The sequence below is a fragment of the Marmota flaviventris genome, chromosome 14 (assembly GCF_047511675.1).
Source record: "Marmota flaviventris isolate mMarFla1 chromosome 14, mMarFla1.hap1, whole genome shotgun sequence".
NCBI lineage: Eukaryota > Metazoa > Chordata > Mammalia > Rodentia > Sciuridae > Marmota > Marmota flaviventris.
The window spans coordinates 22,160,363-22,172,568 of NC_092511.1; the positions used below are offsets into that span (position 1 = coordinate 22,160,363).

Sequence of the window (12,206 nt, forward strand, 5' to 3'; positions counted from 1 at the left end):
CATGGTGGCCCAAACCCCACATCTTTGTCCCATCTGCTCCTGGGCCAGCTTAGCACTGCTTTACCTTGAACTTTCTCCCCCAGCCCCAGCTCCTTGGCCTTGGCAACCTTGTCTGTCTGTCCTGGGAGCAGCTGCCTTGGAATGCCCATAGCCTTTGTGCTACTGAGCAACACAATGGTAACACCAACTCATTGTCACTGCTGTCTGGACCTGGTAGTGGCTGGAGCCTCTCATTACATCACACAGAGGGACCTAGGGTAGGAACCTAGCACTGTCCTGGTACATGAAGTTTCTCAGTAAATGAAGAAATCCTCCAGGGGGGTAAGGAAGTGTCACAGGCTGCTCCGTGGTTGACAACAGGAATGAAGCTGCTGTCCCCTTGTCTGCTACCTGCAACATGGCAGGGGTGAGTGTTTGCTGCTGCTTACCAGCCTAGGGGGGAGGGTGACAGCAGGTCTCAGGAGCCTTCTGCCATGCACAGGTGTGGAGGGCAGGTAGTTCACTCTAGATCCCTGCAGGGAGTGCTCTTTGATGTTGACCCCTCCATAATTTGACATGATGCCTGGCTCCTGGCTGTCCACTTCCATCTCTTACCAGTTTGGTGGGGGACACTCAAGTCAGCCTGAACTTCTACCACACAGACCTTTAAGGAAGGAGGCCTGGAGGTCAGGTGGCTCTCCTCCCCTCCCCTCCCCTTAGGCTGATCTGGCTCCACTTCATATTCTAGTTCCAGAAATTTCACTTTTTATTGTCCCTGTGGTTTACCCTACACTGTACCCCTGTTCATCCTCTGTGTCTGTTCAGTCCCTGCAGCTGGATTTCTGCCTTGTTTCTTAAGACCTCCAGGAATCCTGTTCTAACTCTTTGCACAGGGCAGGGCACACTTTCTGACCAGTGTTCTCGGAAGCCACTTACCTGTGGGCGAGGTCTCATGGGCCACCCACACTGCCTCCTGCTTGCTCGGCAGGGGGCCCAGCTTGCCCAGGACCCGCCTTTGTTTTGACCTCCTTTGACTGCCCAATCATTTGAGGACAGTGCCCTGATCCAGAGGAGGCAAATTTCCTTAGCTGGTTTCATTTGCAGGCTCTTACCCCACTCCACCCATTGCCTGCAGCCCAGGCAGTTCCCAGGTGTCTACCCAACCGGAGATGTGGCTCCACTGGTCCAGCTGTGGTTTGAGCATTGCTCTGAGATAAGCGTAGCCACACAAGCAGATGTGAAAAAATGTGTACAGACAGTTCCAATAGACGGGTGGGTGTGGCCCTTTTGGTATTTAATCAAGTGTTCTTTAGGTGTCTTTGAAGAGATAAGCTCCATCACCTTGTTCATTAATAAATGGACAAGTCAGGTGAGATCCTGACCCCTGGGGGAGGAAGCTGGAGTCCCTGGCACCCACTGTAACATGTTCTTGAGCCCACGATCTATTTCAACAAGAAAGGATTTGAGGTCTATAATTTTCCCAAACTTTAAAATCAGCTTTGCAGCAGAACTGGAAGATTGCCCCTTAGCTGTACCCGTGGGTGAGAATTCTTGTCTTTTGACAACCCACTGAGCCGGCATTGAATCACCCAATTACTGCAAATTCTTTTCTAAATAGAAAGCACTCCACAGCCTCCGGTGGAAACATTCCAAGATCTGCAGCAAATATCTAGCTCATTGGCAGAAGTAGTTTTTGGCATGAAGGACCATTCTTTGCTTTAATTTCAGCTCTAGTGGAAGGTCTACAGATGACCTGGGAATAAATTTGGCCAAAAAGGTTCAGGGGGAGATGGGCATGAGGTGACCCACACCATCTCGTCAGCTCCAGCGCCCACCGGATGTGGAGACTAGGCTGCCTTGTGTGGGAAGCTCGGTTGTGTCCACTTGGTCCAAGAATCATCCCACCAGCTTGTGTAGGGCCGCATGCATGTTTGATACACATTGAGGCCAAGGACAGCATGGCCCTGGCTGGGAGCTGGAAGCTTTGAATTGATAGCATTGAAGCTGAGCTCTGGCAGGAGGGAGGATGGGTGGGGCTGTGTGTTCTAATGCATCAGCCTTCTCATGTCAGGGGCAATTAGCTTCTAAACAAAGCTCTTAATGGAGACTTCGATGCTTTGCCAGCACTCAACCTTACAAAAAACAAAAACCAAAACCAAATCTTTCCCACCAATTATACAACTACTAATGCTGTAGGCAGCTGGGGTGATGGAATAAATTAGGGCAACAAAATTCAAGGGAAAAAGCATAGGTTCTAGGGACATCTATGTCTGTACCAACTGTTGCTTTTTTCCTGGCAAGACACTTGGGGGAACTCCTCCCCACACTTTGGTTCTCTTATCTGTTTAACTGGAGAATGCTATTTATTTTGTTTGCTCTTGTGGGCATTAAATGATTTCAACATTGTCATAGGTTACCAGGTAAAACACCTGGCCTGCTAAGCATGTAATTAATCTATTTCCTCCCTAAATTAAGGCCAGCACTTGAAGGGTTAAAAAATGTCATTGTGGGGTTTAAAGTTTTGGTTAATCTTTGAACCCCCAAGGCAAAGCAGGATCTGTGATTGACAATGGCCATTGTATAAAGCATCTTCAAAGCCTTTCCAAGATACCTCATTTGGAGAGTCTGCCCACCACCTGTGGGGCAGTGTGGATGCATGGCTGTCACATTGTGTCTCTGGGGTGACTGTTGTCAGCGTGACAGTCAGGCCATGTCCTTCTGCTGGGACTGGGTCTCTGGCTGGGATTTGTCCTGGACGTGGCTGGTGCGGGCTTCTGGCTGCAGCCCATGGCCCAGCACACAGAGCTCTGGGGGTGATGCACACCTGCTGCCGCCACCCTGCGGTTCTGGGGCACAGGGGCTGCTCCAAGTCGCTGCATTCAGCTTGGGGCTGTCCTCACTGCTGCTGTGGAGAGAAGGACAAGAGCAGATCAGATTCCTCCGCTGTTCCTTCTGGCTCCCTCCCCGGCACTGCTCTGTCCCTTCCCATCCTCACACCAGCGGGCCCACCCTTGATGCCAGGCCTCTACCTCTCGGTTGGGCTTGTGGGCCTGCCTGCCTGGTCTGGAATTGGGGAAGCAGCTCCCAGGGCCTCAGCTGACATGTTGAGTCCTGTTCCTTCCCCTGATGCCCAGGATCCTGCTGCTAGGAACACAGCAACTCCCTCAGGGGCTCTGGAGCTGTGCCTTTGTTTTGTTTTTGAGTCTTGAGCACTCCTTGTTAATAAAGGCCTGGGCTCAGCTAGTGGAATTAAAAACAACAACAATAACAGCAAAGAAAAAGCCTGCTTTGCGCAGCTGCCACCCTTTTCCTGAATGGAATAAAATGGAAACTCCTTGGCCCGCCTTGCCCAGCATTTGGCTAGAGCAGAGCTTCCCAGCTGCTGAGTGACGTGGCCAAGGGGAGCTATGCATGGGAAAAGAACCCCACATGGTCTCCAGTCTGTGCATACTTCTGGAGAGCAGAATGGAGGATGTCTCAAAGCATGGAGCAAGCCTAGGTCGAAGGGACCAGCTCCAAAAGTCATACTGGCTATCTATCTGAGGTAGGCTGGCCCAAGGAGTCCTGGTGGAGGTTGGAGTGTGGCTGCCTAGGTTCAAGTCCTGGCTTTTCCACTTACTGACCATGTGTCCTGCAGCTGGTTAATGAATCCCTCTGAGAGAAATTGTAATAATCTCATCAGGCGCTCATGGGTATCAATGTTGGATGTAAAACTCTCAGCATAGAAATGGCACATACGTGTGTAATAAATGGGTAGCTGTCTATGGTGCTACTTTGTAAAATTAATAGGAAGTCACATCTGGAAAGAACTCCAGGGACCACCTTATCATGCTACTCGTGGGCACCTGAGGCTCAGAGAGGTGGGGCCTAGGTCAGAGCTCTCAACTAGTTACTTCAAGACCTGCACAAGACTTCTGGTCCCCACCTACAGACCCGAGGGCCCTTCTCTCTGCCACTGATAGCATGTTCTTGATTTTTCTGTGAGCTTTATAAGGAAGTGTTCTCAGCTCTGCATCTGACACCAAACCAGTGGAGGACAAGTTTGCAACTGGATCTGAACAAGATCAAGAGAGAAGAAGTAGGAAGGGCGTGGATGTGATGGACCCGCATCCTTGGTTTCAGGCAGTGAGAAACCCACTGTGTGCCTTAAAGCAGTCTGCATCTGGCTCCATCACGGTCTTTTCAGGTGTTCAGGGCCTGGCGTGATTTTGCCACCTTACTTACTTCTTTTCTCTGGGGCTGCTTGGGGAATGGGAAGGCATAAGCAGGGTGCACTTCATCCCTGAAGAGCCTTTGCTGCCCCCCACCCCCTACCCCTGTCCCCGGGGGTCTGGCAGGAAGAGGAAACACATGCACAGAGGAAAGTCCAGGCCATACCACTCTGGAGGCTGACATGGAGCCTGACAAACAATTTGGTCTAGAACTCTTTTTTAGCCCCATCCAGGTTCTGTGTCTATGAAATTCAGTTCAGGAAACTCATTTCCCTGGTTGTTACCCAGTGGCTGGGATTCTACCTCTTCTTGGCACCGATAGGAAGGCAGGTTGCCCAACTGCTGCCCCACTAACCATGGGGCCACCTGAGACAGGGGACTGGGAGGGGGCTGCAGAGAGCTCCTGTCTCATCAGTTCAAGCCAGAAAAAGATGAAAAGTATTGCATTTAGGGGAGAAAGTCTGGACCTTTCTTGAGGTGCACACAGTACCCCATCATTCTGAGACCTAGAGACTGGTATCTCACTAGGAGATTCAGCTCAGGCCTAACAATTAAAGCTCAGCCATTGAAACCTCTGAGAACTGTTCCTGTTCCCCGGGGCCCAAAGGTCAAGAGGATATAGAATGAGGTGACAGGAAGAGAATCAAATCCAAGTACAGGCCAGTTGATCCTGTAAGCCTGCCCAGACAGCCAGACGCAGTGGGCGTGACAGGTCCCTGCAAGCCTCTGCTTGAGAAAGAGCCTGCTCTGAGCAGTCTCTGGCTCTTGGCATCCACTTGTTGCTCAATCTTGGGAAACCATGCCTTGGTCCCTGCTCTTGTTTTCTCACACGCAGAATGGCAGAAAATAAGCTTGTCTTCAACAGAGAGGCAAAGGCTGGCCTGTTTCTGCTAACAGACACCAAATTCATACCTTGGGACAGGATGAGATAGGGGAATGAGCATATTTTCATATGCACAATTTGGAATGGCTTAGAGGTGTGGTCATACCAAGTGACTCTCCATGTGACCTTGAACAGGTTACTTCTTCAGGCTACGCACACACCAAGTATTGATTCAAGACATAAAACAACTTTTAGGCCACCCTGTTCTGGGGAGAAACCTGAGAGAAAGGCATTATTTTCTTCTTGAACAATTTTATGTTCTTCAACAATTTTATAGCTCCTGCTGTTTTAAAATGTTAGTGTTTTTAATTAATGCCATTTTATTGTCCCTGTTCTCTCAAGCTCTTCCCCTGAAGGGCACAGTTTTAAAAATCTAATAACTGAACAAGGAGCTAGTGTGAGGAATAATGCATTAACATTTATAGAGGTTCTTAGATGAAAGCCACTCTGCTGTAGGAAGCTCATTTTAGATTTAAGAAAAGAGCAATGTTACATTAAGATTCTTGCAAAAATAATCAATATTTCATTTCTTTCAAGTGGCTGGGGGAGTTTATATAACTGTTATAATGTGCAACTTTCTTGAGATAATATCTTTATTTAAAATTGACTGCCGAATACTTTGAAAAAAATCACCATTATGCTGGACAGACTGTGAAGCTGGAAACATGCGTCACTCAGGCAGAAATTAACTGCTGATTTACACAATTGTGGGCAATGCAGCGATAGCAAGGACTGGTGTTGGTTGAACTTTGTCTGATCTGATATTAAGATACACTGAGGGAGTTCCTTTTTAACAGTCCTCAGACTGACATTTTCCCCACATATTCTGTGATTTTTTTATGCAAAAGCTATACTGATTCATGTCCCCTTGCAGCTGTGTGCCCAGGCCTGCCTGCAGGCTGGGCCAGTGACATGCAACTCACTTCTCCATGCTGAGAAAGGCACACTTAGAACTCAGTCTGCCAAGGACAGGAACAGCAGCCCTTCACCTGGATTCTGGTGCTTATGTAGGATTTTGTTCTTAATCTACAAGGCTCTGAAGTTGGTGGAGAAGTGGAGTCAGGTGATCAAGGGCCTGGGAAACCAGAAATTTATATTCCATACCTCTAGGACAGGCCATTCTGGAGTTGTGCACTGGGGATCCCTGGGGACCCACCAGACACTTTCAAGGGAACTCGTGGGTTAAACCTATCTTTATCTTCACACAAAGATGCTACCTTCCCTTTTCACCCATTCTCTTGGGTGTGTGGTGCTGTCACACATGATGTCACACATGTCACACACGATGATGTATCACTGCAGATTGGCTACAGAAGCCGAGGCTACAGCAGAGGCTCTTTTCAATTAAAATCTTTGAGTATTTGGTTGTCTTCCTGTTGAGCCAGACACCAAAAGGGTTTGCAAAAATGGAAGACAGTGCTGCCATTCTTCTCATTAAATTTTTTTTTTTTGTGGTTGAACAAAAAAGTGTTTCATGGGAATGTATCATCTGTGTTAACAGAGAATGTGTTTATTCTTTTTAAAAATAATATTTTATCAATTTCTCAGTTTTAACTTTTAATATAGTAAAAATGGGTAGACATAACCCACATATATGAAGGCTCTTTGGGGTTCTCAATATTTTTTCAGAGTTTAAAGGGGTCCTGGGACCAGATAGTTATAGAACCTCCCAGAATCCAACTGCTGGGTCCAGACAAAGTTGCAGGCCATGATGGCAAGTCATTTCATCTGTAAAAAAACAGTCCCCCCCCCCCCAAAAAAAAAAAAAAAAACAAACAGTTTCCCCACCTGTAAAATAAGGGCTGTGAGGTGTAGGCTAACTTGGTTGTTTTAAGATTTTCTCTTCTTTATTTTTTAAAAAATTTTAATACAGCAGAGGCTCTTTTCAATTAAAATCTTTCTCAGGAATCAAAAATATGTAATGTAGTAGATAAAAGCACAGTCCACAGACTGTTGTGGTCATATCCACTCTTTGAGAGTATTCCTCTTAAACATATTGAGTCTTGAGTCATAAGAAATTCCTTTGTTCTTTTATAGAAAATTAATTTTGTGTCCATAATTAAGTGCAGAACCAGTAAAAATGAATGGTTAGCTAGAAGCCAGGGTCAGGTAAGAATCTGAATACAGCTACATTTTTCAAAAATGAAACATCTATCAGAAGTAAGTTTGTTGTACTAAAGCCAGTATTTAATAAAATGGACATTACCCTAAGTACATGTATGAAGACACGAATAGATTGAAAATACTTTTTGTACAATCAGTGACTTGAGAAATTGTGTTTTATATGGGTAATATGAAATGAATTGCATTCTGCCATCATGTATAACAAATTAGAATAAGTAAATAATAAAAAACAAAATGGACAATGTATAAAGTCTAAAAAGAAAAAAAGCACAGTCACTCATGGTGGCGAGGAGACTGAACTCGGACCCCCACACCTCTTTTTCCCATCTGACTCTTGAAGCTAAATTTGAAAACTATTGACCCAGACAATCTGTTGGGCCCACTGCCTCTGCTTTTTCTCCAGGGAAGGGCAGTGACCGAGCTCACTCCTTACCTGCTCTGGTCAAGCTGGGGTTCCCAAGAGGAGCTAGTGGAGCTAGAGCCAGGCAGCTGAATCCAGACACCAGGGTGGCAGGCAGGAGCTGTCCTTTTGACGAAAGGCAGAGGGTTGAGGGCACATAGAGCCATTCTCCTCTGTGAATCTGCCTTCAGTCGAGGCTCCAAACTGCTTCTCCAGCATCCTGCTGGGGTCCCAAGAGCGCCCCCGGGTTCTGGTGGCAGTGATGTGGAGGTCTGCAGGTGGGCTGTCAAGGATGGTGATTTAGCTTCAAACAGAGAGGAGGAGGCAGGGCAGAATATGGAACATGTGTTCCGGGATGCTTTGGCTGTAGGGGCTTGACTGCCTTCCGAGTCTCTGGTCTCTTTGTATCCCTGAGAGGGGGACCCTGGGGGGGATGGGGAGGGCACAGAGGAAGGGGGGCTTGCTTCCGTGTGCTGGGCAGGACTGGAGACCTTGGGCTGTGCAGGCGGGCTCCCCAGGGGTAGGCTGGGCAGCTTGTGCTGGGGTGGCGGGGAAGTTCGCTTCTTTGTGTTTGGTGGGCTTAGGATCCCAAGGCTTGCTATTGGGCTGGGAGCTCCAGGGCTAAGTGGTGGACTGGAGGAGCTGAGCACAGTGCTTGGCTGAGCAGGTCCAGGAGATGATGGTAGACCCCGCTGCTTCCTGTCTACTTGGGGTGCCCAGTGTGCCCTGGTGGGAGAGCTCTTCCTGACTACTGGGGGGCTTCTCTCTCGGCTCTGCCTGGAGGCCTCAGGAGAGTGCGGCCCACGTGTGAGTCTGGCCAGGCTCGGTTCTGAAGTCCTGCTTTGCCCAGATGTGGGGCTGGTGTGGTGCCAGGGAATTGCCTTCCGGTGGTGCTTGGAGAAGCTTGTGGCCTTCTCTCCCTGGGCTTGACTGTGAGCCCTGCCCTCCGCCTCTGGGTTGGGGCTGGCTGCAGAAGAGAGGTTCGGATCCTGGACAGGCTTCCTGAGATTGCTGCCACTCTTGCTGCTTCCTGGCCCTGCGCTGCACAGCCTGGTGGGGCTGGCAGTGCTCTTGCTGGGCAGCAAGTCAATGGGGCTCATGGAAGCTCTCAGCTTTGGGGAAGCCCACGTTCTTCTGGTAGGGCCAGCCCGTCCCAGCCCTGGTACTGAGGACTCTTCAGGGGAGCTGCCTGTTGACTTTCTGCTTTCTGGATTCTCCAGAGAAGTGAATGATTTATCCATCAGGACTTCCAGAGGTGGTGGAGGGAGGTGCTCTGGGTCCCCCTCTATTTCACAGTAGATATCCTCATTCCTGGATGCTTCTGCTGTAGGCAGAGGGGGAAATATCGGTGCTACAGGTCTCCAGCCTGTGTCCACCTTGAGACATTCTCTGCTTCCTGTCGGAGAAATTTGGGGCTTAGTATACATAGGAGCAAGGCCCCTATAAATGGGAAGTCTGGGAGGCATGATGGGGACTCCCCACTTCCTGAGGCAGGGGCTTGACCCTGAGTTCCTGGAGTCCCCCAGTGTCTTCACACTCTCAGTGGGACTGAAAGTTTCAATGAGTTTCTTGACTGATGTTCTGGTGGGAGAGCCCCTGACGAAGCAGTCCTTGGCCCTAGGAGTCTCGTCCTTCTCACCAGGTGGAATGGCATTTGGCAGCAGCTCGGCTCTCTTCTGCCAGGGCTGTTCGCCCTCAGAGTGGGGACTGCATTTCTGCAAAATGCTCTTGTCCTGACTAGGCAAGATGCTGAAATTCTTGGTAAGGGATGCCTTGAGTTTGCTGATGGTGTTGCTGGGGCTCACCCTGCAGTTGCTGTTGGGCCATATCGCTGCTCCTCTGGACTGCACAATCTGCTCCTTTCTCTGTCCCTGCCTTTTGGCGCCCTGGGCATAAAATGCCTCCAGTCTCTGACTGAGGTCTTTTTGGACCCTTCGCAGCTCCTGGAGGGTGGGGTCCTCCACATGGCTCTTAAGGCACGTCTCGGACTGGGACCTCTGCTGCCTCTCGGGGGTCCTCCTGCTGCCACTGACCGTGCTAGGTCTCCGTGGGACCACAATCCTCCCCTCCTCCTCCTCAGACCAATCCTGGTGCGCCAAAGGTGCAGGGACAAACTTGATCCTTTCACTGATGGCTTCCTTCATCTTCAGAATCATTTCCTGGGCCTGGGGGCTCCTAAGCTTCCTGGAGTGTGACTGAAACGGGCTTTCCCAGTCTGCAGGTGAAGATCGTGGCCTTGAAGGTGACACGTTTTCCTGCCCTGCACTTGGACTCATGTTGCTAACTTCATCTTCCTCCTCGTCTGGGCTGCTGTTCTCACTTTCACTAAGGGGTGGAACCTCCCCAGACCTGGAGCTTTTAGGAAGCTGTACTTCCACAGGGATCCCAGTCCCCAGGGAGTCACACCAAGCACTCTTGCTTGCCTCTGAAGGCCTGGAGGTCAGAGTTTCTGGGCCAGTGCTGTGGGGGCCTGGGCTCCTTACTTTGCCCTGTGAGGTTGGATGCACTTTTGCAATGGGAGGCCTTGGACAGTCCTGGGGTCGGTCCGAACCCATCCAGAATGCACTTTGCTGCCAGGCACGTCCTGATAGCCGGGCCTCCATCTGGGGTGAGATCCCTGGCTTCAACTCTACAGCCTCCGGGACAAAGTTCCAGCTGGCCTGCTTACCCAGCTTGTCCATAGATTTCACGGACTCATTGTCGGCACCAATGCCACTGTCCTCGGAGCACAAGGGTACATCCTGCAGCCCAGGGTCTCCATGGCCACTTGCCAGGCTCTCCAGTTGCCTCAGAGCCCTTAGGAGGCGTTCATCCACACTCCTCTTTGTGCTCAGCTGATTTTCCAAGTGGCTTGCCGTGGAGTGGAAATAGCTGCTGGAACTCTCCAGGAAGCTCCCGGTGAGGGCAGCCACCATGCCGTGGAGCACCTGTAGCTTGCTGACCGTGTACTGCAGCAGCTGTTGCAAGAGATCTGGCTGCTCCTGGGGCTCTCCTTTCTTCAATGGCCATGCCAGATCCTCCCTAACTTCCTGGAGGAGCACTTCTCCATCCTTGGAGATCTCCCCAAGGAGCTGGCCCACCTCCTCAAAGCACAGCAGCAGGAAACTGAGCATGGGCTGCAGCAGCCCCTGGGTCTGGCTGGCCTGCTGGACCAGGTGCAGGATTGCTTCATACTTGGAGAGGCTGGCGTGCAGGTAGGTGTAAGCCTGCTGGTGGGCCTTGACCAGGGGTTCAGGAAAGTCCACTTTGCCTTCTGATTCAGGAGTAGGGAGGATAGTTTGGCTGCAATGGCCCTGTTTGCTTGAGCAGTAGCATGTCGGCTTCCTTTCCCACCTGGAGGTCTCCTGTGTAGTACTTTCCATACTCTCTTCCCTGGGAAAGGCTGCCCCTTGTGTCCCATGGGTACCTTTTGTCTGGAACGGAGTGTGGCTTTGTGGTTTGTTCAGCCAGGTTGGAGAGGTTCTGGTTTCTGAGATCAGTCCTTCCATATCTCCCATGGGCTGACCAAGACCTTCAGCTGTGGTTTGGGACTTCCTGGAACTCAGCTGCTCCTCTGCTGGCCTCTGTCCCTGGGGCAGGCCCCCCCAAGGGTCATAGCAGGTAGAACACTGAACCAGCAAAGGGATGGAACCTCTTCCACTGCGCCCATGACATCCTGGCAAAATAGCTGTGGGCTTTTTCAAAAACTGAACACCACTTTTTGTCAGGTTGTTCACAATGTCGCTGTGTGAAGGTGTACATCCCATGACTGCAGCTGGCCTTGCACCCACAGCCTTCCAAATTTTCAGAGAATCATCTTGAAGATAGGACCAAAATTAGTCCTTCCAGGCAATTCCAGACCAGATTCCTTTGAAGTTCATGGCAGGAAGTCTTGAACTTGGAGGCAGCTTTCTTTACTTCCTTGGTTGCACCGAAAAGAGGGAGTGGTGCTTATCGTCCTGTTATCCTTCTAAGTTTTGAACCTTCTGTTGTTTAGTGAGCAGCGGGACAATTCTAAAGGACCTCAGTCTCCCGGATTATGGGCCTGTGTTTTGCTCGTGTCCTGACAGATGTAAATGCAAGTGGAGCTTTAAGCCTATTAGGTTAATCATGCCCTAGCCAGTCAGCACTCACTGTGTGTTCTAATATAGAACTTCTCAGCACTTACTATCTTGGGAAGCGGATTATTTTTGCACGTGCTTATGCTTTTAATTCCGTTCAGACGCCTGCCATATGAAACCTAGAGAAATAAGCTTTAATTGCAAAAGGCTCTGGAAGAGACACATTTGTGGAAGGAAAGTGAGGGCTCGCCAATTATAGACGCTGGAAGAGAAGTGACCTTCACGGTTTAATAAGGGCAAACCAGCCGAGTGTGCTCCAACCTGCTGCAGTCAAGAAGATCCCAGAACAGACAGGGACCCCAAAGCTGTACTTTGTTGTCTGTGTGGCTTACAAATCCCCACGACTCTAGTGACAGACAATGTTCCTAAATAATAAGACAGTGAATAAAGAAGACAGAGTTGCTTTCCTGTATGTTAGAAAATCTAGTCAGATAGCAAGAGAGCTATCCTTCCTGCTTTGGAGGAGGAAAGCAGGAAAACTCACCACCAGATGAAGCTCAAAGCCAGTC

At 49.8% G+C, this 12,206-nt stretch overlaps 1 protein-coding gene across 1 annotated transcript; it reads right to left on the reverse strand.

Moving 5' to 3' along the window:
- Nucleotides 1–2,682: 2,682 nt before the first annotated feature.
- Nucleotides 2,683–11,343, reverse strand: Pcare (photoreceptor cilium actin regulator). The gene is made up of 2 exons (XM_027933363.2): nt 7,631–11,343; nt 2,683–2,884 (listed from the first exon to the last, which is right to left on the reverse strand). Exons 1-2 carry the CDS (start codon nt 11,341–11,343, stop codon nt 2,683–2,685), a joined length of 3,915 nt encoding a protein of 1,304 aa, XP_027789164.2.
- Nucleotides 11,344–12,206: the final 863 nt, after the last annotated feature.